Source organism: Elgaria multicarinata, chromosome 8 (assembly GCF_023053635.1).
Source record: "Elgaria multicarinata webbii isolate HBS135686 ecotype San Diego chromosome 8, rElgMul1.1.pri, whole genome shotgun sequence".
NCBI classification, from domain to species: Eukaryota; Metazoa; Chordata; class Lepidosauria; order Squamata; family Anguidae; genus Elgaria; species Elgaria multicarinata.
The window spans coordinates 73,117,090-73,142,935 of record NC_086178.1 but is presented as its reverse complement, the minus strand read 5'-3'; the positions used below and the strand labels follow the sequence as shown (position 1 = coordinate 73,142,935).

The window sequence follows — 25,846 nt, the reverse complement described above, 5'->3', positions numbered from 1 at the left end:
CCTAGTTAAAAAAGCAATTTGTTTTACCCCCCTCCTTCCCCCTCTCTTAGTGTGCACCAAATTGTGTAAAACAAACATATTCAGGTCTCTCTCTGTGTGTTTGTGTGTGTGTGTGTGTGTGTGTGTGTATGTATACACATACACACGCTTTAATCTGAAACTATTTTTCTTTCAATAGAATTTCATGTTTAATTTTGATTGGGAAATACATGGATAAAATCATTGCTATGATCAATGTGTATGGGCCAAATACGGACTCTCGTGCTACATTTCACGAAAGTTTCAGTAAATTGGTTGATATGATCTACTTATGATTATTTGATTGCCGGAGGGAATTTTAATGAGATCCTAGATCCCTGGTTGGATAGAAATACACCCACCCCCAAGACCCAAACAGTGGTGAGACGAGACATACACCTAAGGCCTATATAGTTGAACTTGGTTTGATTGATGTTTGGAGATTATTGCACTCTGATGATAGAGAGTACACCTTTATTTCACCAGTACATCATAACTATTTTCGATAAGATTATTTCTTGGTTTCTACTTCTTTACTACAGCTAATAAAGGCTTGCAGGATTGATACATTGGCAATTTCAGACCACGCCCCAGTATGCTTGGAGTTACAGTTCTCAGACTCCCTCCACCCTTTATCATTAAGATCTCAGGGTGGTGTACAGATAAAAGCATACAGTACAAAACAATAAATATACACAGCTAAAAACATATTAAACCATGAACCAAGTTAAAACAATATATAATTTAAAAGCAGTAAAAACAACAGTTAAAACAATGTGCCATCGTAGTGAATTTAAATTTACAATTTTAAGATTTTATACAGAGTTGTATAGTAAGGGTAGTGAGATATCGGAGCAGGATATGAATACTTTTTTTTGCTCAGATTAAGGTCCCTTGCTTAGATTTCTTGCAAAGGGAACATCTTATAGCTCCTGTAACACTTGAAGGGATTACAAAAACAATTATGAATATGAACAATGGGAAATCCCCAGGTCCAGATGAGTTCCCAATTGACTAGTATAAACCTTTTCTACTTTTCTACCTCCAAAACTATATCAACTTTATAAATATATATTTGAAGTGGGTTTGCTTTCTTCATCATTAAATGATGCTTATAGTATAGTCATCCCTAAAGCTGGCAAAGACCATAAAAACTGTTCTAATTACCAACCGATCTCGCTGATAAATGTTGATTTTAAAATATTAACTGCAATTTTAACTGATAGACTGCAACAAATAATTACAATATTGGTTGGACCAGATCAACTGGGATTTATTAGGGATGTGCTCCGCTTCTCCTCGGAGCGGAGAATCAGTTGCGAATTGGCCTGATCCGCCTTGCCCAGAGGCAAAGTAGAAGCAAACCGGGGTCCTGAAGAAGCATGGCGAAGAGAAGTGGCCATAGGAGAAGCGCTTCTCTTTTCGCGGAGCGATCCGCCCGCCATTTTGGATAATTTCGCCCATAGGATTGCATTGCAGAAAAGATTAGGGCATAACTGTGTTGCTTTTAAAGCTATATTTCTGAAATTTCTTGTGCTTAGAGAGTTGTGGCTGGGGGTCATTTTGAGCCTACTCTCAGCACTCTGCATGGTGCGGTTCGCTTGCTATAATTTTTGGAAAAATAGGGTAAAAAAAAGGGAGAGGTACCTTTTTGAAGTGCTGAGAGGCAGATTCAACTCCCAGTCATGATCACCTGATGAAGCATCCTCCAATCCCAAAGTTGGAGGAGGGGATAGGCAAAACAGGATACTTAGTAACTTGGGATACTGGGAAACTTCTCTTTCTTAGTCTGAACAGACTTTTCCCAGTGTTTTTTAAAACAGTAGCCCCACCAAATGCACAAACACAACCTGAAATCATATACTAAGCAAATAAACAACAGATGGGTAACACAGCACTGCTACCCACCCTAACCTTGGTGAACAACTGAATAGATGTGGTGCAAGGGGATGAGGTCCCCTAGGGCATGTGGACGTGCCCAGTGCACACACTCTCCCACCCTGGAGGGTCATCAGAGCCCTCCAAAGAGTAACCCAGTGGAGAGACTGAAGCTAATGCCTGTCATGAGTTGAAGTGATAGGTAGCTTCTTAAGACTGGTACTTACTTAGGGCCAGTCAAAAATTGGAATATCCCCCTCCCCCTGAGCACGTCCACTTTCCTCTTACTGATAAAAGACAGAGATAGCCATTTAAAAAAAATAATTCTTTTGTTTATTAGAACTGACTGTTGTTTATTCAGCAACACTGCTGCTTTTAATTCCACCCCACCTTTGTTTGTTTGTTTGTTTATTTATTTATTTGTTCCATTTTATATTTACACCCCATAGCCCAAGCTCTCCTGGCTTTTCCTCTTCAGTGAAGTCAGGCAGGCTTTCATTGTGGTTCAACTCCTTGTTGTTGTTGTTGTTGTTGTTATTGCTATTAATATTAATTAGTACTGCTATTATTAACATTACTATTGTTGTTGTTGTTGTTTAATAATGGCTGTGATCACAGTGCAGTCAATTAACTCTGAAGCAAGGATCACAAAGCTTTACTCTTATCCTCCTAGCCTCCTAGTTATGGGATGCAAAAGAAAAGGCATCTCTCTGTGCTGTTCCCGCCTCACAGGGATGGTTTGCATTACTGGCTTTGAAACTATCCTTGGCTCACTTCCTTGTGCCCCCAGAAATGTCTGCTGTCTGCCTGCCTTCCCCCCGGGGTGCTGCTGTGGTGGGGCATCTGCCGGGACTGACTCCCCCATACTAGATCTATGGCATATCTCTGCCTGGCTCTCTGCCTGCCTGTCCTCCTCCTCTGTGACCGCCTCGCAGGGATGGTTTGCAATGCGTTACTGCTGGCTTAGAAAGAAACAAGCCATCCTTGGATTACTCCTTGTGCCTGCCTCGCAGGGTTGGTTTGCAATGTGTTACTGCTAGCTTAGAAGGAAACAACAAGCCATCCTTGGCTCACTCCTTGCGCCCGACTCGCAGGGTTGGTTTGCAATGCGTTACTGCTGGCTTAGAAAGAAACAAGCCATCCTTTGCTCACTCCTTGCGCTCATCTCGCAGGGTTGGTTTGCAATGCGTTACTGCTGGCTTAGAAAGAAACAAGCCATCCTTGCTGCACTTCCTTGTGCCCCCAGAAATGTCTGCTGCCTGCCTGCCTTCCCTCCCTCCTCCCCTGCCCGCCTCACAGGGATGGTTTGTGTGTGTCTTGCTTTGACTCAGGGGATAAGTCCTTCCTGCGCTCACTTAGACTTTTTGAAGTTCCAAATAAATTTTTCAAGTGTGGAAGAAGGTTCATATTTAGGTTTATCTACTCCCCAATTCATGGCATGTTGGGATTTCCTTTGAAATGGTCCCATTGAGCTGTCTGCAGCTTTAAATCCCTGAGATACTGGGGTGTCCAATTTTCAAAAATTCCCCCAAAATCAGGGGATGCTTGGATTGGCTTGAGTCTTGGCATGCATGTGTATACGTGCATGAGGTGTCATTGTGCCTAACTTGAGGTTTCTAACGTGAAAATTGACGGAGATATAGAAAGGGGTGTTTGAATTGGGGTTAGGGGTGCTGCGTTGGAGGTTAAAGCCCCCCCCCCCAAATCAGGGGATGATGGAATCTGCTTGAAACTTGCCATGAATGCAGATGTGCCTGCTTCCAAGTTTTTATCTGTCAAAATGTCGGAAAACAGTCCATGTCTGAAAATGGGCTGTCCAATTTTCAAAATTTCCCCCCAAATCAGGGGAGGATTGGATTGGCTTGAGTCTTGGCATGCGTGTGTATATGTGCATGAGGTGTCATTGTGCCTAACTTGAGGTTTCTAACGTGAAAATTGACGGAGATATAGAAAGGGGTGTTTGAATTGGGGTTAGGGGTGCTGCGTTGGAGGTTAAAGCCCCCCCAAATCAGGGGATGATGGAATCTGCTTGAAACTTGCCATGAATGCAGATGTGCCTGCTTCCAAGTTTTTATCTGTCAAAATGTTGGAAAACAGTCCATGTCTGAAAATGGGCTGTCCAATTTTCAAAATTTCCCCCAAAATCAGGGGAGGCTTGGATTGGCTTGAGTCTTGGCATGCGTGTGTATACGTGCATGAGGTGTCATGGTGCCGAATTTGAGGTTTCTAACTTTAACAGAAAAAAAGTTGTAGTCTTTTTTGGATTTCAATGCAAGCCTATGGAGGGAAAAAGCGGAGCTCTGGTCCAGATCCGGAGCTTCGCAGCGAACCGGAGCGGACTATAGGCGGAGCGGAGAGGACCCAATCTGGAAGTTGCGCATCTGGAAGAGAAGCGGATCGGGGGGGGGTCCGTGCACACCCCTAGGATTTATTAAAAACAGGCAGGGGGGCGATAATTTGAAATTAGTTGTGGATTTAATAGTTTTAAACAAAGAAAGAACTGGCCAGATGGCCATTGTCTCTTTGGACACTGAGAATAAAGCCTTTGACCAAATTCATTGGAAGTTTATGCTTGCTACATTGAGTATTTTTGGTTTTCCAATGGAATTTTTGAAGTGACTTAGAATTTTATATTCGACCGCAAGAGCAAGAGTTATGACCAATGGTTGGTTGTTGGCTTTTTTCGTGCTTCGGCTAGGTACTAGGCAAGGACGTCCACTTTCCCCATTGATATTTGATCTATGTTTGGAATCTCTGGCTTGCAGAATTAGTCAGAATAGTTGTATTCATGAGTTTGTGCATGCTGACTTAGAATTTAAAATTGTTCTTTATGCTGACGATCTTTTATTGTTTATATCTAAACTCCAAGCAGCTATTTCTGCTTTGATGAAATTGATTAGTACTTTCGGTGATATGTCTGGTTATCCAATTAATTGGTCAAAGTCTGAACTGATGCCGATTGGAGGCAGCAAATTTCCTAGTGCGCTGGCTAATGGTCAAGTTTGATGGTGCCCTGATTTTATTACCTATCTGGGAATACTCATTCCCAGAGATATATCTCAATTGATTAAAATAAATTTGAATAAGCTGATTAGTTAGATTGCATGAGGTATAGATAGATGGGCACCATTAAAGTTGAATTTGTGTTGTAAAGTCAACACACTTAAGATGAACATTATAACTCAAATTCTCTATGTTATGTGTGGGATTCCTTTACTTACACCTGGCAAATAATTTCAACAAAGTAATGCTTTGTATCATACATTCTTCTGGGGTTCTTCCTCAACTCAAACATTTGTGAAATGGATGCAGCTTCCAATTAAAGAAGATGGGTTTGGTTTTCCAGACCTTGCCTTAGACCATCAGTCCTATCTATTGGCTTGTACTAAGTTTTGGTCTTCTCCAGTTCCCTTAGATTTGCCACCCTGGTCAATTCTGGAATCCTTATGGTTAGAACCTCTTCCCAAATGGATGGCACTCAGTACTCAACATATCAGAATAAATAACTCCCCTTTTACAATCTTGGCTGCTAGAGAGGTGTGTCGTATAATATCATGTAAATTACTGTTTGATCCATTTTCTCATGCAAAATTAACTTTATGGGGAAATTCAGATTTAAGAATTGGAAAGAAAGTGTTTTTGTGGAGAACATGGATGGATAAGATGATTTTTTTACTTTGGATTAATTAATAGGCTACTTACTATGGCAAATTATATGAATGGCAATAGTTGCAATAGCAACACTTGCTGGAATCTAGATTTGGTCTGGCCACTTTAACAGCTTCAGAACTGCCATTATTGTTAGAAATATAGCAGCAGAACAGACACATTGACCGTGACCCATACCGTATTTCTTCGATTCTAAGACACACTTTTTTCCCTAAATAAAGAGCTCTAAAAATGGACTGCGTCTTAGAATCGATGGCATCTTAGAATCGAAGCAATACGGTAAGAGGAAAAGAGGAAGCTCCTGCAGCAGCCTCGAGCCATGCGAGCGAGGAGCTGGTTGGGTAAGCGCCTGGTTTTTTGTTAGGCAAATTTATTTGTAAGTCCCATTGATTTCCATGGGACTTACTCGCATGTTGTCGTCCCCTGGTGCACAGACAAGTAAAGAGCGGGACTGGAGAGTTAAGTTTACTTTTTGTTTCAACACCCCCCCTTCTTCCCGCACAAACGGCAGTTTCTTCTCTCACAGAGGGAAAAAAGAAAAGGACACAACCATTAGAAGAAAGCGCGGGGGGGGGAGGAGGTTGGCTGGGCGGTGAGGGAAGTATTTCTTTGATTCTAAGATGCCCTTCTTTCTCAAATAAACATCTCTAAAAATGGGGTGCGTCTTAGAATCGATGGCGTCTTAGAATCGAAGAAATACGGTATATATAAGCATTCAGTAGTAGTAAATAAATATGATACCCATGGGTTAAGACAGTATTGGAATAGAGAATTGGAGTGTCCTATTTTGCCTAATAAATATATTGTTACCCTAGTGTCTGTATCTGAAGCTTCTATGGATCTTAGGCTATGTCTTATTCAGCAAAAAATCTTGTTTTGAGTTTATTGAATTCCACAACACCTTTTCAATAAGGTTTTTTTTTCTAACTGGCATAACTTTTGGAGATGTAATCCACCTAATGCTTCTTTAATTCATATGTTTTGGCAATGTCCAGTAGTTGCCCCCTTCTGGGGGGAGGTTATAATAAGGATAAACTTTGTACTGAAACAATCTTTAATATGGAATGATGTGCACATCCTCCTAAACTAGCTACCGGCTTCTTGGAAGTTAACACATGGTCAGTGCAAATGGGTTTTCAGAGCCCTGTCACTAAAAGACTTATATTATCACATTAGAAGTACATGTGCTTGCCTCCAATAATGCAATGGATTGAGGACTTAACAACACTATCAACATTTGAATGGGTGTTATATAGGAGTGACTTGTGAGTGGATAAATACATGGATAGTTGGTCTGCTTTTCTTGAAACCTATGCATAACTCTCTCCCTCCCCCCCCACCTGTTGGAAAAAATGATGATATTTCTCTCTATATAATGTTTCTTTGATTTTCTTTTTCATGATTTCTTTTTTGTTTATTTTTGTTAATATTCACAATAAAAAGATTTTTTTTTTAAAAAAGGATGATTTCAGGCTGTAAAATATTTGATCCTCAATTAAATGATAATAACTGAATATATATTGCAGCCTGGGGAACGTTTTCTTTATGAAGGGCCATTGGCCCACAGGGAAAGTCAATTAAGGAGCATAGCCAATGGAGGATGGATCTAGAGCTCAAAGAGGGTGGAAAAAGAATCAAATGCTTGTAGAGTTTGCAGGACTGCATAGCTCTCTCAGGCCTTAGCTAGACCTAAAGTTTATCCTGGGGTCATCCCTGCCTGCTCCTGGGATCCCCTGTCTGTCATTTACATGAACAAGGAAGACCCCAGGACAATCCCGGGATAAACCTTCGGTCTAGCTAAGGCCTCAGTCTCTCTGCCATTGGATCCCCCACCCTGTACCACCCCACAAAACGTTAGGCTGGCAATTGCATGAAATTCCCCATCTAATCTAGTGCTTTGAAGGATAGGGATGGAACTAATTTAGGGTGGCCATGTGTCTTCTTTTACAGAAGACAGTCTGTTTGAAATGCTGTCCTGTCCAATTCCAGTTTAAAGATAAAGAACCATAAAAACGTTCACCCATCACCAGTTAGCATCTGGACAGCAGGCAGATCACCTGGTCAAAGTCGTCTGAACTAGGGTGAGATGTACTGCCTTTTTATTTAAATTATAACCATTATTTCTATACATATAAATTAGTATGTGCAAATTTTATTAAAATCTGTCTCCCCCTTCGTCCTCTTTTATTGTTGGTGATCCAGAAGTGGCCACCCTAAGGCAATCACTTGCTACAGCAGACGTGGGAATCTATAGCCCTCCAGATGTGCTTGGGCTGCCAATTTAGCCAGCACAGTGCATTGCCTCATCCTGGAGCTCTTGATGCAGTTGTCAGACTCCCAGCTTAATGGATTTGTCTACTTGCAGTATAGGAGATAGAGAAAGAAGCAGAATAGTTACACGCACCCCACGTCTGTGAGCAAAGTGAAATTTCACAGGCGGATGTGAAGGGTTAGGGGATGTGCACATCATTCCATATTAAAGATTGTTTCAGTTCAAAGTTTATCCTTATTATAGCCTCCCTCCAGAAGGGGGCAACTACCGGACATTGCCAAAACATATGAATTAAAGAAGCATTAGGTGGATCACAGAACTTATCTGGTTCAAGTTCCTTTAGAAGAGGTCCCTGGAGTCTTACTGGCATTTTGTAATATTGGTGTTTATTTACAAATATACAGGTTAAACATTAGTAGAGGCGCGCAGCTTAACATTCCAATAGACAGCTAAATCCACTGCCCCATATCAGATCTTGGAAGAGACTGCCGACACCCCAAACTTCTGTTAACACAGAGAAATCAAAACAACAACCCTCAGTTCTTTGTTGCTGTATTCAGGCATTTGTCTGCACAGATGAGAGTTAAAACTATAGCTGGGTATGGGTGCGAGCAAAAGCTTCCCCCCTAATATACCTGGGTGAGTGGGTTCTTTGAAATACTTTCCTGCGTGGAGCAGGGAGGGCTGCAAAACCTCAGGAAAATCTGTGCTGAGATAGTTTGGCTCAGTTCAACATACAGCCCAGTGAGATTGACTTCTGAATAAACATGAGCCGGCTCACATGGTTAGATCACTAGCACTGACCTGGAGCCAATGACATCCCAGTGTGGAAGACATGGGGGCTCCTATACCAGAGTATCCTTGGAGTAGCCAGTTAGAAGTTTCAAATGGGAAAAAGAGCAGCTAAATAATACTACTTGCAAAGAGATGTAGCTGAGTCCCAGCACTTTTTTTAAAAGCAGTTTCTGGAGGGGCCATTTTTAAGCAGAATACTGACAGGGGGCTGCTTAACCTCCTGCCAATTATTTCATTAGTCTAAGTCACCTCCTCTAATAGCTTTCCAACCCATGTGGTTCAACAGATGCCATCTTTCTGCTCCAAAAATCCCTCCAGCAGCTGTTTTTAAAACTATTTGAAGTTCCATTACATATATTTGCATATGACATATAGCTAGCCTCTTCTTTCTAGTTACTCTTCCATTATTTGGGAGGTTTTCTCTTTCTCTCCCCTCTCTGTACAGGGGCCACAGTTGTGCAGAACCTTAAACAAAAGACCGATGATGAGCGCAACACGTACCTCAATCACACAGGTTTACATCACTTCAGCAATGCACGTTGAAGTGAGCCAAGTACTGTGCTTGGAGGTGCAGGATAGGAATGCACCTGCATTTGGTGTCCGGTTGCGGTGTGTGAACATGAAACCTGAAAGCACCCACTTTTCTAAGCCACTTTCATCATGGTTAAAATGGTTTGAAAATGGAGGGTGAGATCTAACTGCATCCATCTGTCAGCAGAGCAGACACTGTTGGTAGAACAGATTGCATCTCACCTGGGAAGCCCTCCACAAAAATCTCAAAATCTGCCCGAGAATGTTGGGAGACCATCTGAATCAGATGGGGGGCTGAGAGTGCAGGCAGAAAAGAGTGGGGGATGTTCCTATTATGGGAGCAGAAGTCTGTTCGTGTGACACTGGATGATATCCGGGATGTTCAGTGGGTGTTTCCCATTTTATTAGTATCATAAAATGATATTGCTAAGATAGGATATGGGAGTGGTAGTGATTTTAAAAATACCAATTCCTAAGTTATCTTGTTGTACATTATCTAAAGCTTAACTGAACCTCTTGAGTCTGAAACCTTGGATGGGAAATCTCATGAGAACAGATTTACTGGAAATTCCTCCTTTCAACTCTGCCAAAACAACAGAAGCTCAGCATTAAGCATGTTTTTTTTTCCCTTAAAGAAAGAAAAAAGAAGAAGAAAAGATTGGCATCCACACAACCAGCTGGAACCCAGAAGTGCAAAGGAGCATTTAACTCATTTGAACACTGATGTATAAACAGTCGGGCTTTTCTAAACATCCAAGATGTTTGGTTCAACAGTTTCATGTTTGGCGTAGAGGGATCACATTGACTGTTCTTTTGCAATCATTCAAAGAGATGATGCAAAAGGGAAGGATGGGGGACTGTTCCCACCTATACTGATATACTGTAGTCCACAAGCGTTTTCAAACGTAAGTGCTCAGTGCTGTCATTGTAGACACAACATGATAAAGCTGGGTTCAGAAAGGAAAGAGAATCATTAAGCCCTTAAAAGTGAAATGCATGAGTCAAGACCCATGGAATTCCAAGGTCATGGGGCATAGAGAGGCCTCCATCTTAGCCCTGTAAAGCCACATTCATGTCTTCTTAGGGCTCGGTTGGGAAAGCTGTGGCCATCCAGATGGTGTTGGACTTCAGTGCCTATCATCCCTGACCATTGGCCATGCTGGCTAGGACAGATGGGAGTTGAGAGACCAACAACATCTGGAAGGCAACAGGCTCTCCGTCCCTGTCCAAGGAAAAGGTTTCAGTGGTGGTGTTCTTGAGAAGTATCTCTCAATGTCCTTTGGTCTGACTACTTCCTTCTCCCTCCGATATTTCAGTGTCATTGTATTGTTCATTACATGAGACGGTGAGATGCAAGGAGATCCTTTACAACTAGGGATGGTCAAGAAATTAGTTCCAGTTCGTTGTTTTTTAATTTGTTTTGTTTTTTGTTTTGTTTTGTTGATAAATTTCATCATATTCGGGATTGAAAGAACTTGAGTTTTTTTTTTAAAAAAAAAAGGAGTGCAGAAGAAACAGAAATTGACAGATCCATTAGCTTTGAGTGCTTACTTCTTAAAAATCTGCATTTGAATCCCCTATCAGTATCACAGGCAGCAGGTCTATGTACATCAATTACTGGAGAACATGGGTAGGAGGGTACAGTTGTGCTAACATCCTACTTGTGGCTCCCTGTAGGCAGCAGGGTTTGGCCACTGTGTGACTAGATGGGCCCTTGGTCAGATCCAGCAGGGCTCTTCTTATGAATCCCTGTGTATTCAACCATGTTTGTGGTGATGATCAGTGGAGGCTGGTGACTCCGGTGTCAATGGAGGCTGAGAATCCACTCTGGGTTTCAGTCAGAATTCTGTAGGAGCTATTCAAGGTGCTGAACCCATTTTGGGGATTGGGTTCAACACCTTGGATCTCTCTTTTAGAGTTCTGACTGGTTCTGACTATAACCCAGAGTGGATTCAAGGCCCACTGACATCAGGGTCACTGGTGCTGATTTAGGGTTGCCATCTTTTTTTTTCTGACACCTTACAGCCAGGTAGGTGCAGCATGGTTCTCTCCTTGCTGGAGTGGAAACCTATTGAATTTCGCTGGTGCAGATGGATGAGTATTCCATTTCAGTTCATTTTGATAAAATATTTTTACCAAAATTCACAAATTTCTTCATATTCAGGGTGGAAAGAACTTGAGATTTATTTACTGCATGAGAAAGAAAAACTGACAGATTGATCCATCCCTATTTAAAACTGGGTGTTGCTGTTCTTCTTGTGGTTGTTTTAATGGCCTGCATGTGACAGGGAAATTTGGTTCCATGGACATGTGTAGGTGTATGACAGACTTGTATTTAATTTAGTTAAATAAAGCTGGATCTTCCAGAGGCATTATAACATCCCATGTGGGCAGAGGGCAGCCCCTACAAAGATTCTGCCCACTAGCCACATAACCCATATGGGATTGAATATAATTCCTAAAAAAAAAAACGCCCTTCAGAATAAGAATGTATCTGGAGGATATTGTTTAACTTGGCCTTTCCCAACCTGACCCCCTGCCCTGATTTGTTGGACTACAACTCCCCTAATTCCCAGACAGCATGGCTGGGAATCTGGAAAGTTCCAGGTTGGGGAAGGCTGGTTTAATCTATGTGCCATAAGACTCATGTTTGCACTGCCTGCCTGGAACTGCAAAAACAAGGAGGCTGCCAAATGTTCTGGGTCACAATAACAGCTGGAGGGTGGTGTTTTAGGTTCCTGAGTTACAAACTGAATAGATCTGTGTTAGATTATAGACAGGACTGTGGTTATTTTGGGTTTCTGAGACTGAGATTCACTGTTGAAACACAGAATGTGGCCTCTGGCACTGAATTTAGTACCCTGAAAAGAAAGTTTCTGATGTAAAAGTGACCATTATTTCATTGCTGGGGATAACTCCCATCTTGTGACACCAAAGCTCTTTACTTGCCCTCTGTCTGACTGGAAGGAGGCCTGACTCAATTTTACCTCAAGACTCAGAGGTTTCAAAAATCTCTCAAATGCTCTTCACTCTGTGCCACCAAACAGAGTGATGTGCTGCCTGGCAGAAGTTCCCAGTTTATCCCTGATATGCCATGTCCAGTACTATTACTTATAGGGAGAAGACAGGTTTGGGCTCAGCAGTACCCCTGATTAGGATGTAAGTGTGTGAAATATGCTTCCTGCATGGTTAAAGAAAGATAGAATTGCACATAGAGCTCAATTTAGATTGCCGTGTGCTTATTTCTGCCTAACGTGGCAATGTGGGTGTTGCTTAAGCAACAACCTATTTTCTGGGCAATAATAGGAACTTTCTAAAATATCATTCAAAAATCACCACACACATATGGAGGAAGTCAACAATACCTACATGAAGTGAGTAAGATATTTTAGTGCATGCATCTTTGCAAGGTGATTTGTAAGGGGTGTTGAAGAGCCACGCTCAATACAAAACATTCGTTTGGAAATCTGGATTAATGTAGCAAGTATATTATATGTCAGATATCTATTATTACTATCTCTCTTTTCTTGCTTGTGGTGTTTTTTTCTAGATAAATATGACGAGCTTTGTCAAGTCATGCTGTCTTTTGCTGATTCAGAAATTTCCTGATTATTGAACATGTTTTAAGTATGACTGCTTTCTGGATGTTGGTGTGGATGTATTTTGGTAGGCTGAGTTTCTGAAGGCTTTCTGTAAAAAAATGTGTGTGTGTAATGCTGGTAACTGATGTGACTAATGGAATAATTGTAACCTTTTTTCCTGTTGCCAGTGTTCCATAGTCAGTAGTGTATATTTCTCTCTTTTTCCCGCCCCCCGCCAACATTTTTGTCATTAAGTATTGCTATGTCAATGAGATAAGTGTGCTTTTCTTTTCTTTTGTCAATAACTATTATGACTGGTTGGTTGCAAGGTATTGTCTTGTCTGTATGAATTGTTTTGTCTCAATATATTTTAAACTCTGCATTTCCCAAGATTCTTTCAGGACAGCATATATAGTATGGTGTAGGTTGTTTGATGAAGTTGAATTTGATGGCCAGTTGTTAATGAATTATTTTTGCAGCTGTATTGTGCCTGTCTGTCTAGACCATTCCTGCCAGAATTTTACATCCTCCTCTTACATGATCTATTGTTTCTTAGGATTGGTGACATTTCTTACATGAATCCATTGTTATACTGTTATCTTTTATGATGTAATTTTGGTAGTTCTTGGTTATTATCTTCATCGTCATCATTTGTATACCGCCCTGTAGCCAAAACTCACTGGGCAATTTACAACAATTCAAATTTGGAAGGTTCAAACTTAACATGAGCGGCTCCATCCTCAAGGCGGCAGAACGTAGCTGCAATTCACGCCCTCCGCCACCCCACCAATTCTCTGCAACTATAAATAAAACAGAGTATTTCAATTGTACAAAATATGTTGTAAAGTCTATCCAACCTCCAGAAAGGCTGTCCGTGGCAATGTTTTACAACACCAAGCAATCAAACCATATTTTCAATGCAAAAGAAAAGCTTCTTGGCAGAAAAAAGAGAAGTGTTTATTGTTTGCTATGCAGAAAAATCCTGTTGGACACATGGTGAGATTCAAATGCATTGCAAGTCAATCTTTTTAGTCCATTACTTTTGTGCATGTGATAACAATAAACACCAAGTATAGAGCCTCATCAGATGGAGGGGAATCACGTTTCCCTCCCGTCGCTTTGCCTCCTGCTTCTGTCCCACAATAGGGATGAGCAGCTTCCTCCTTCAAATGGGGAAGAAAGAGGAAGCAAGGAAGGACCACGTGGCCCATTCAGTGGGCGTTTTTATTGTGCTGCTTCTCCTGTGCACAGCAGGAAATGGCGGCAAGTTTTGTCACAGCTAAAAAACCCACGGATTTTCCAGGTCTTTTTTTGTGATGGAAAAGCGAGCAGAAGGAGTGAGAGATGTGCAGAAGGCAGACAACATAGTGAAAAGGACCTGCAAAAATCTGTGAGTGGCCAGTAACCAGCATGCTATAAAACGCTCGTCTGATGATGCTCATGGGAGAATGTAGCTAAGATGTAAGTAAGACAAAAGGAATGGGTGGGATAGAATGTGATGAGGCCTTGTGATCAGTGACTTGCATGCTTCTATGTACAACATCTAGAATAATTGAGGCACTTTTACAAATAATAAATGATCTTGATAAAAATACATCGTACTTCACCTTTTCCTCTATTTTCGCAGTATTCCCAGTTTCCTTTGTTTTCTTGATTTTTTCCTCATACTTCTTTAACAATGCTATGTGCATCTCAGTGTGGAGAAGGATAAGACAGTTCTGTTTTGGACATGACAGTGAAGTGAGGAAACAGGAAGTGAATGGGAGAGATGGTCAAATCTGTCAGATTCGCTTTCTCCAACTTTTTTTAAAAAATATCTCGTTATTTCGGCACGGTATATAAAGAAATTTGTAATTTTCATAAATCCTTATCAAAATATGATCCAAAGTGAAATTCATATCCATCTGCACCGGTAAAATTCAAATTTGTGCCACTTAGAAAAACGTAGTTTTGATTCATGCATTGGTTCAAAATTGGTCCTGTATTGAGAACATAAGGTTTAACAAGACATAGTAACTGTTTTGGATGTGATACCTCTTGAAGACTATTTCCTTTTTTAAAAAAACATTATTTTATAGCTTCATGCCTGTACTTAGGAGAGTTGGCCAATACTAGAGTTCTCTCTCTTTGTAACTAGTTCACTTCTTCACTCATTGATGTGAAAGAAAATCACATTCTGCTCTTTCTAGTATCAAAGATCAAGTAGTTAATTTTCATCAGTGTAAACCTTTACTAATATTGGTTTTAATATTAGCAGACTTAGGCTAGATCTACATTAGTGTTTTACAGCAGTATTGAAGTACACTGATAACTGTTGGGACACAATCCACATTCTATAGTTCACTTTCATAGTGTTATTTCCTGCATTTTATTCCACATTCATAATGATTTGACACAAGGTGTAGATCTGGCCTTGGTTGGAAATTCATAATGTAATTTATACGGAGGCTAAAATATCACTGAAAGGGACAACTGAATTTTGCATTTCTATTACTTTGCTCTCTAAACAGGACTCTCAATTTTAATTTTCCAGTACAACCATTTTCTGTAGCTTGTATGACACTATAAGTTTGTCCTGAACCAATGGAAGTACTGTATATTTTCTTATCTGGACTTATCTGAGCTTAAAGTAGGGATGGTATAACCTTTTCAGCTCTGAGAGCCAAATCTAGTGTCTGGAGGGGGCCCAGGGGCCACACTGTCAACATGCACGCACGCGCACACACACACACACACACACACACACACACACACGGAAGATGGAGAACATGTTTTCTACTCAGAAGTAAGGAGGATTGAATCACTCAGCAGCACTTTCATACAGCATCTCAAATGCTAAGTCTCTGCATATTTCCTCAGACGTAAGCAGAACAACCCCTCTGTGTCTAGCCAGAAGGAAGCAAGTTTAAATAAGCACACAAAGAGTGACCATAAGCTGGAAGTGAGCAAGGAGTGACCATTGTGCACCCCTGGCTTAAGGAGGAACATGTCTGAATCATAAATTTGGGTATATATTTGCTTTTAATGAAATTATGTGAATTCAGGTAATCATGTTTTCTTGGGGGAAATATAGGATTATGATCATGGGGATTATGCTGTAAATTATTGTTATAAAATCAAGATAATACTTTAACAGAGACCAGTGTTGAAAAGTCAAGGTAATGGTCACAGCAGTGTGTTAGCAAATGTTGAGGGCTGTGCATAATGATGAATATGACAGTCAAGGCACATCTTGTACTTCACACAATTTATATTATATTGCAGCTTTTTTTTTAATGTGATCTGAAGTTCTGTGCCCAGGAACAGAATTTCAAGTAGTGAGTACTTAGTTCTATTTAAGCAATTGGCATTTACATTCATGATTATTATTGTCTGTTTTCTCGCTCGTGGCGATTTGCCTAGATGGACATGAAGGGCTTTGCCATGCGGTCTTTTACTGATTCATGAAATTCCTGACAGTTTTGCACTTTTTATGTATGATTGGTTTATGGATGTTTATATGCATGTATTTTGGTAGGTTCAGTTTCTGAAGGAATAATAATAATAATAATAATAATAATAACTTAAGAGATCTACACCAAGCAGGATATGACACTTTGAAAACAGTTTGAAAACTGTATACAGAGTGTGTCCTGGAACTAAACAGTTGTCACTACTGTTATAAACCATTTTAAAGCAGTAGTGTAGATCCTGCCCAAGACTTTGAACTAGTTCCATGATGCCACTGGGAATCAGAAAATGACATTTTTGGTAGTCAAGAAGCTTAGACGTTTTGTTTCTGAAGAAGACATTGGAAAACCCAGGCTTTCTCTTTCAGTGATAGGATCTAGACAGGTCAAACCATGACTTGATTGATTTATGTCAATATGTTAGGAGGGATTATACAGTACCTGGTAATTCTCCTACAGCATTTTTATCCTCACACTGACTTGTACACCCAAGTCACCATGAGCAAAACCATGTATGTAGGTCTCCCAAATCCCACTCTTAATTCACTTCATCCTGGGGCCCAATTGGTATATTACTAGAGTAGCAATGAAGGTGCATTCTGACCAGTCCAGCCCCACAATGCCCTGGTAACATCTGGAAGAGAAGCCATATGGATCAGTTGAATGAAGTGGTTTCTTAGTACAGATAATGGTGGCATAAGGAAAATCTATGTCATCTGCCCAGCACCTTTACAGGGGTTAATGGAACAACATGAAATCAGACTACTGGGAAATGTTTTCCAGCAATACTGTTAGTTGTTTCCCACTTTCTTCAGCAGTGAGGAATCCAGGGGGCAGCACTACATGTAGTGTTTCAACTCTCTTATTTTCTCTCTTGCATCCCCATTTACAGAGCACTGGAATTCACATCCACCCTGTAGTAAATTTCCTAATGAGGAAAACATCAACCTCTGAGGAAACCTTAACCAATCATCCACTGATTTCATATAATCATAGAATCATAGAATAGCAGAGTTGGAAGAGGCCTACAAGGCCATCGAGTCCAACTTAATGAGTTGCTTCACACAGGATGCTTATTCAGCAGCTGTAACAATGCTGGGCTGGATCAGATGATGCTTGTTCCTAATCTAGCCCATATTATGTATAGAGGGGGGTGAAGCACACCTGCCTTCTTCAACGCCAACATCCCTGGGCATTCTTGCAAGGCCATAAAATTCCAATGCACAGTTCCATTCTGTGTAGTGAATTTCCGAGATAATCTGATGCTCGACCACATCATCTGGGCCTACATGGATTAGATTTTACACTTGTAGGCCCTATTCAAACATTATGACACAATGTGGCTGGGATGTTAAAGGTAGTACAGGAGCACCAGGTGAGCACGAAGGGCAAGTATATTCTAGCTCTCCTCCATTCATATGGGCCAGATCAAGGCAAGGTATTGTTTGATTGGACCCAATCAATATGAATCATGAAGCAACTGGATTTGTTTTGTAGAAGGATTTAATAATGGGATTACAGTGATCTCAGGAGACAATTATATGTAATTATATGTAATTTACAATTGTATGTAAATTATGGATAATGAAATCAGTAAAACGACCCAGGCTGCATCACAAACCTACTTTGCTGGAAAGCCTTTCAAATGGTATACGTTGTGTTTCCAGCAGCATATCTCTATCTACTGAAAGATTCAATCCATTTGTTTGGAAAATGCTACAATTAGAATAAATCTACTCTTTAATGGATTGTTGATAGACCTGGTCCACACACGGAACTAATAATGACTTTGCTACATAGTTTTTATTAGCATAGGCTGAAGATACACTGTTTTAAATTATTTTGAAATCCTGGCAATTGACAGTAGAGAATCAGGATGATGTGGCTGCTTTGAACACAGAAATGACTATTCTGGTGTTTTGACAAAATGATAACTTAATAGCTGGAAGTAGATGAACCAGAAACAGAGATAAAAAAAATACGTTGTGCAGGTTTGCTTTTCACTTCCTAACTTGGCCCAAAAGCCATGAGAGGAAGAAGAAGGGGGTGGGGGAGAATGTTTTGGCTATAGTAGATGATTTAGTTCATTTCACTGAGAGAGGAAGAGAATGATTAAAGACATGAGAATTGGTTTTAATTAAAAACAGTAACCTGGGATGTATGGTAGCATGTTGAACTAAAATCAAAAGAAAATATGAACTTGTAAAACTAAAGATAAACATTTTTTCATTGAAATGCCTTTGTCAGGAAGTTTTGTGTGTACACACACAAACACACACACACACACACACGAAAATGTAATGATTCATATGCTTTGTATGATTGCTTTCTCAATTTAAAATATAAAACCTTGTTTTCCAGGCTGCCCTCCCCTGGGTCTTGAAACATTAAAAATTACTGACTTCCAGCTCCATGCATCTACAGTAAAGCGATATGGCCTTGGGGCCCACAGAGCACGGCTAAATATTCAGGTAAGTTCAGCTTTCTTTCGAACTGATTTAGAAGGTGGGATTGTTCTGCAAGCACTGCCAATGACAGCTTCTTGCTTTCTTGTTGGCAAACACCACTTTTTAACAAAGTGAGCCATCTTCACATTGCAATGTTGGTTAGTTTTGTTTCTTTATTTTGAATCTTCCAACATCAAAGTCCAAAGTCAGGTCATTACATAAGTCTTTCAAATAAGGAGAGTGAGACCCAAACTACGTGTAACCTTTAATACTTAGCAGGCAGCTACATCGGAGTTTTTTTCTTACTTAAAAGTAACTGCAGGGCATCAGATCAGAATCCTAGTGTGGGGATAGGGCAACCTCCTCGCCCTGACTTTGGTCCCAATCCATATTGGGAGTTTCATCCCTGCAGTTTGTGCTTCCAGTGAAGCTAATGGGGGCTTCTTATCCTACTAGTGTAAAGCCCATGTCCCCATGGCTGCTAGTAGTCCTGCTCCTTTGCCAGTTTTTTGCCCCTCAGTCCCCTCACCACAGAGGGGCTCATGAATGATGCAAATATGGCACATGAATCACACTCTGAAATTTGCATGTGGTGCAGGCCCTCCTCCTCCCTCCCAGTTGGCTGCCTCCATCCCATTTCCCCTCCCCACTGGTGGTGACAGCCTAACCATGCGGCTGAACCTGAGCCTGTCTTTGCGCCACACTAACTGACTGAATAAGAGGGTCCGTCATCCTGGTGGTGGGAGGGCTGCTCTGCTTGTTTGGCATGGAGAAAATTAGTTGCTATTAAAGCTTGAGCATTCAACTTCTACACTCTTTCAAAACTTTCTACACTGCTCAAGCTTTAGTTTCGAAGAAAAATGAGCAAAATCGGTCTGGTACATCTTGAATAATAAGACACAACTATATTCTTATATAAGATACAATTTATAGCCATGGTCCCCACTATTTTATAGGATTGTTTGGAAAATAAAAGATGGAGTTACTCTGCAAATCATGCTGAGCTGGGGTGAGCAAATCTGTCAAGCTGAATTTCGCCAGTGTGAAATTCATTCCATCCTGATTCCACATTGGATTGAAATTATTTTTTAGTCCACATAAAAATGTGCATGTATTATGAAATACACATTTTTGTATGCATTTTCTCCAGCATATCTTTTTGTGTGTGCACACATTTTCAAATGTAAGCATTTTTAAACGATTTTCATTTTGTGTAAAGTCTTTTTGTGAATATTGCATTTTTGTGTGCATTTCCTAAAATATACCCATGTTTGTCCATACTGTTTAAAATACGATATTATTTTTTTTTGTATGTGAATTGCATTGAAAACTTCAGAAATGAACTGCAATGACAGATTGCGTTCTGCTTCATGATTAGATTTAGGTAGTGCAAATTTGGTAAGTTCACATTAAAATGCAAACCAAACTTTTTTTTTTTTTTACCCATCCCTTTCCTGAGCTCCTTGGGGAAAGAATGAAATGAAAATATATATAAAAAATTACATTCAAATTGTTGGTTTGATTTTTTAATGAGCATAAATAGCAAACCTGTTCCTGATCGTCTTCTCAATCCTAATGCAGGACAAAATCTTGAATCTTTTTTGAAACCATTAGCAACATCTTTTTGGGACTGGGAGCTTAAGAGGCAGGCTCCTGCTACCTGGAATCGTGTCCATCTGATCCAGCCAGGAGAGGAAGCCTACAAAGCAAGGGGCCAGTCAGCGGCTGCTGTTGTCCTGCCTTGGGGGTTTGCCCAGTCTGCGGAACTTTCCAAACTGCCTCCTCGCAGACTCAGGCTCCCAGCACAGAACCATCTCACCCCCAGCTGCAACAACTTTTTGGGACTGGGAGCTTAATTTATTTTATTTATTTATTTATTACATTTCTATACCGCCCAATAGCTGGAGGCAGGCTCCTTTGGGGGTGGGTCCTGTCCTCTTGTTTGTTTTCTCCCCCTACTGACTTATAATTTTGTTGTGTATTTTAAACTTTTTTTTTTACTTTTCTTTTCCTATGTTTTAAAATGTATGTTTTAAACTTTGTAATACTGCCTTGAGGCCCAGTATTGGGCAAAAGGCGGGATACAAATAAATATAATAATAATATAATAATACAATACCATTGTTTTCCATTAAAAACAAAATTTCACCCAGCCAGTGCCATTTCAGGAATATTTGTTGCTTTTAGCTATGACATCTTCATCATTTTTTTCTGAAGCTTAAGCTTCTGCTCCCATCAGTTTTCAACATAAATTCTTTTTTCATCCCATCGCTCAGGAACATATGTCAATAAATGACACTTGAGTTCCTAATCCATGGCAGTGTTTAATCATTTGAATTTATCTGCCTGCCTTTTTCCTATTCAAGCGCTACCTCTTTTTCTGATGCAACTTTATCTGTAATAGACAGACCCAGTATAGCTCGAGTAACATTCTTCCTGCTGTGTAGCAGCCAGATAACCATCCACTAATCCCATTAATCAGATCAACCATTCATATGACTCCTCATGACTGACAGTTTGTGTCAATGGGCAGTTTTGCCATTCTTTTTCTTTTTCAGGTGCTTTCCATTTAAGACCTTTCTAGTATAAAATTAATAATTTCAAACATTTCTTCCAGTATTTTCAAGATGAAAAACTTTCTAGATTTATTCTAGGGGTGGGTGTGGGTGGGTGTAATTTCAAGGCTTTGGATTTAATGAAAACTCTTTGTCCTCTATCCATTCTCTTATGACTGTGATTATCAGTTTTGGAACTATATAATAGGCTGATTATATTAGAAGTTTAGTGGTGCCTAAACAAAACAAAAAGCAAAAGCTGAGGCTTATTTATGTAAGGGAAATAAAGCTACAATGTACAGGAATTTGTGTATATGGAAAAACATCTTTCAGTCTTCTCTGACATCCCACAGTTGCCCACTCATGCCTTAAACATAAACAAACGTGACATAAGCTTCCATTTGCTCTCAGAATCCAGTTTGCCAGATGTATGATTATCCTCAGATGGTGTAAAAACACACACACACGCACACACACACACACACAAAAGATTGAGGAATCACTGAGTTTGATGATGAACAGGAGGTTTGGTTGCAATATACAGAGAGCCTTCGTTCTTTACTGCTAATTATATTGATTATGGTAGCAAGAAATGTGCAATTTTGCTGAGTATTTGTGAAGCAAAGACATCTGGGTTGATTAGAAGCTTGCTAGCACCTGAAAAACACTGTGTCAAAATCCTTTGCGGAACTAATTGGAATTGTCTCAAATCATCACACACCATTTGAGATTGAGCAGTGCTTTAAATTTAACAGTTTCTCACACCCAGCTAGAATGCCTATGAAAGTCTTCATAGCAGAACTGTGTTATCTGTCAGAGCATTGTGGCTTTGAAGACACCGTGGATGCCAAAGCAAGAGACAGTCTGGTTTATGGTTTTCATGATGAGGCATTTACTGAAAGGATCCAGTTTAGACTTTAAGAAAGGTCTGGAATTTGCACAAGGCATGGAAGTGACAGTTCAGTATTCCCAAACTCTCATAGCTACCAGGCATAAATTTCCCAATACAACATTAGCTGAAAAGAATGTCACATTAGTTAAAATGTACTCTAGATGCACCATCTACAGTGTAACATCCTATTTTTGCTATGGAGGAAACCTCCTCCTCCTCCTCCTCCTCCTCCTCCTCCTCCTCCTCCTCCTCCTCCTTCTTCATTTCTATACCACCCAATAGTCAAAACTGTCCAGGTTCACAGAAAATACATACCACAATACAAGATAAGAAAAACATAACATAAAATCTCTCATACAACATTTAAAACAATGTAAACAGCTACAACATTTATAATAAGATACTGGACCTTTTACGGACAACTGACATAAAGGCTCTGTCATATGCCATCAAATGTCATCAAATGCCTGAGAGTAGAAGACAGTGTTGGTGCCAGGCAGACCTTGGTGGGGAGAGCTGGGTTGGGTTAACCTGAAGCAAGGTCATCTAGCCAAGGAACATAGACAAAGGGGAAGATTCCACATGAAAAGAAAGAAATCCACCAAGTCAAATAATATTGGACCACAATTTGGAGCACTAAAAATGGTGGCACACACACACACACACACACACACACACACACACCAACAAGTCCCATTCAGAAGAACTACTGGTGTAGAAGTGAAATATTCAGATTATGATGGCCCTTTAGTGGCAGAAAAAGGAAAAGACCCTGCTCTGATAGACTGGAACTGAATAACAGTGCTACACCTGAACTATTCTACTACCTAATGAGTTATTAGGTAGTAATTTACTTCCGCTTACACAATTTGGTTCTCATTTCTTTTTGGCATCCCACTTATTTACAGTAGTTGTTCTGCTAGAGGAAATAGCCCAGTAATTTACAGCTAACTCACTAGCCTCACAGGATAAACATGAATACATGGATATGGAAATGTGAATATCTAAATATTAGGGCTGTGCAGGTACTCCCCGATCCACCTTGGAGGCAGATCCGGAACCCCTGAAGCAGCCGCGATCTGCCTCGGCGCCAAAGCCAAGATGAAATTCAGGCCCTCTGAGGCGACTCACTAGCCTCACAGGATAAACATGAATACATGGATATGGAAATGGGAATACCTAAATATTAGGGCTGTGCAGGTACTCCCCGATCCGCCTCGGAGGCCTATCTGGAACCCCCGAAGCAGCCGCAATCTGCCCTGGGGGTTCCTGATCTGCCTCGGCGCCGAAGCCAAGATGAAATTCAGACCCTCCGAGGTGACTTGGAGTTTTCTGGGGACGGCTGCAAAAACTCCCCACTTACCTGGTGCCTCCGCTGCCACGGATGGGTAAGCCCCCCTTCCCCACTTACCTGCATCCGCCAGCGGCTTGTGTCTGGCGATTTCTACTCGAGGACACTGAAGGCTGGAAGCAGGCCTGCTTCTGGCCTTCAAAGTCCTCGAATTGAAGTTGCCGGACGCAAGCTAGTGGTTGCGGTGGCGGCGGACACAGTTAAGTGGGGAAGGGGGTTTATCTGGGTTCACTGCTGCTGGCTTGCATCCGGCGGCGGCGGCAGATGCAGGTAAGTGGGGAAGGGGGGAGGAGGGGCTTACCTGCTGCCTCCGTCGCTGCTGCCATCTTTCTTCTGGCAGCTTCCAGTGCTGCTGGAAATGAAAGGGAGTAGGTCGTGCAATAACTTAAAATCACGTGGTCTACTCCCTTTCATTTCCGGCAGCACCGGAAGCCGCAAGAAGAAAGATGGCGGCGGTGATGGAGGCAGCAGGTAAGGAGATGGGTGGGGACTGGGGCCGGCTCCGAAGTGCTGAGGCGGCCCGAAGCTTCAGAGCCAATTGGCTTCGGACTGCATCGGCCTTCACCCAAACCACCTCGGATCCAGTTCGGAAGGGTCCGAACCACCCTGATCCACTTTGGATTCAGGATTCGGATCCGAGGCGGTGCACAGCCCTACTAAATATAGGTGTCTGTGGTTCAAACCAGGAGTTGTTGGGTTTCTGTGTGGCTGCCCTGCCTTCCTGACTTTCGGCTTGCTCCCCCATCCTACTTCCAGTGGTGCCATTGGGTAGGACTTTGGGGCAGAGTTCCAGGGGCCCACTCAAAAGAATGAGCAGGAGGGCCCCCAATCACAGCAGGACTGGCTTGCCACATTTTGAAGTAAATGAAGTAATGCACAGTACCATCTAAAGAGCACCTCACCCTGAACCCCTACTCATTAGTTCAGAGTGTAAAATGACCTAACTGCACCACTGCTCCTAGTTTATCCTTTAGACCTGACCAGCTCTTTGATCCTGACCTCTGGCTTGTGTCTATATTCTCCCTCCTGGTTTGGCCTTTGATTCTGATTTCAGCCCTGTCTACTGACTTGTTCCTGGCTCTTGGTTCTCAGCTCTTCGTTCACCACAGGCAGCAGCCCATGGCTCAGCTCTTACCAAAAAGTAGAAATTAGAGTGAACTATGGGCCCAACAATCATAGCTTTAAATCCATATCTAGCAGATACCTCCTTTTTCATTTTTTACTTTTGAATTGCTGTAGGGACCCCAATCCAGATCGGGACCCTAGCATGAGGGTAGGGAAGCTTTTAAGATCTGGATCAAGCCTCCTGCACCTAATCTAGAGTAAAAATATAAAAAGACATAACTGCTAGATATGGAGTTAAGGTAATGAGTGTCATCAGATTAGTGTTTTATTGTACGTTCGTTACTGGCCACTCACGGTTTTTCACAGGTTCTTTTGCCGTCATCGTCTGTCTCCCGTGCACTTCCTGCTCCTTTTCTCAGATTTGGAACGACAAAATAAACCTGTTTTAATCCGACTCTTCTGAGGTCACACTATAAATTGCCCACAGAGGGTGCTGCAGGCCACCTGGTAGCTGGTCTCTTCTTGGTAAAAAGTGCTCATTTTGAAAGTGGAAGAGAACCAGCACAAGAGCGAGCGATTCCCTACCCCCCGTCTAATGAGCCCCAAAGTTTGTTTTAGATGTATAACTCTTTGTTTTCTTTGTTTATTTCTTTAAATGGTTGATTTATTTCAGATGTATAAAGATAGCTTTGGCTTCTTTTCAGGCAGGTGTTAATGAAAATGATTTTTATGATGGCGCTTGGTGCGCAGGGCGGAATGATCCATACCAATGGATCGAAGTGGATGCTCGGAGGCTAACCAAGTTCACAGGCGTTATCACACAGGGAAGGAATTCTCTCTGGCTGTAAGTCCACATTTTTCTTACTTTCTAATGTTCGGATGGATGTTTTATGTTGTTAAAAGGGAGGAAGTCAATAGTAAGACTACATAACACAAGCCAAAAATAAACATTGTTTACTCTTTTCGGGGGAAATGTAATCATTTTATTTATTTATTTACAATATTTATATACCACTCCCCACTGAAACTTTTGGAGCAGTGTACAAGATAAAATAAAATAAAAACAGAATATAAACACATTAAAATAGTTTTTTTTAAAAAAAAAGCAAAATGTGAAGTGAACCGTGGCTGGTCATCAAGGAAAGGCTTCCTGGAGCAACAACTTCTTCAGGAGGTGACAAAAGGAATCCAAAGTTGGCGCCTGCCTGACCTCCAGAGGCAGGGAACTCCATAAGAGGGGGGGCACCATGCTGAAGGCTCTTCCCCTGGTGGACTCCAGTTGGAGGGTAGGTCTATGTGGAACCACCATGAGCATGCCCTTGGATGACCTCAGCGACTGGCCA

At 41.2% G+C, this 25,846-nt stretch overlaps 1 protein-coding gene across 1 annotated transcript in view; it reads left to right on the top strand.

Annotated features, from left to right (window-relative positions):
* CPXM2 (carboxypeptidase X, M14 family member 2) overlaps positions 1 to 25,846 on the top strand; it is a 113,366-nt gene that overhangs the window by 26,003 nt on the left and 61,517 nt on the right. Inside the window, exons 3-4 of the mRNA XM_063132778.1 lie at positions 18,555 to 18,664; positions 25,208 to 25,347. Coding sequence (XP_062988848.1) covers positions 18,555 to 18,664; positions 25,208 to 25,347 — 250 coding nt within the window. The remainder of the gene's footprint in view (positions 1 to 18,554; positions 18,665 to 25,207; positions 25,348 to 25,846) is intronic.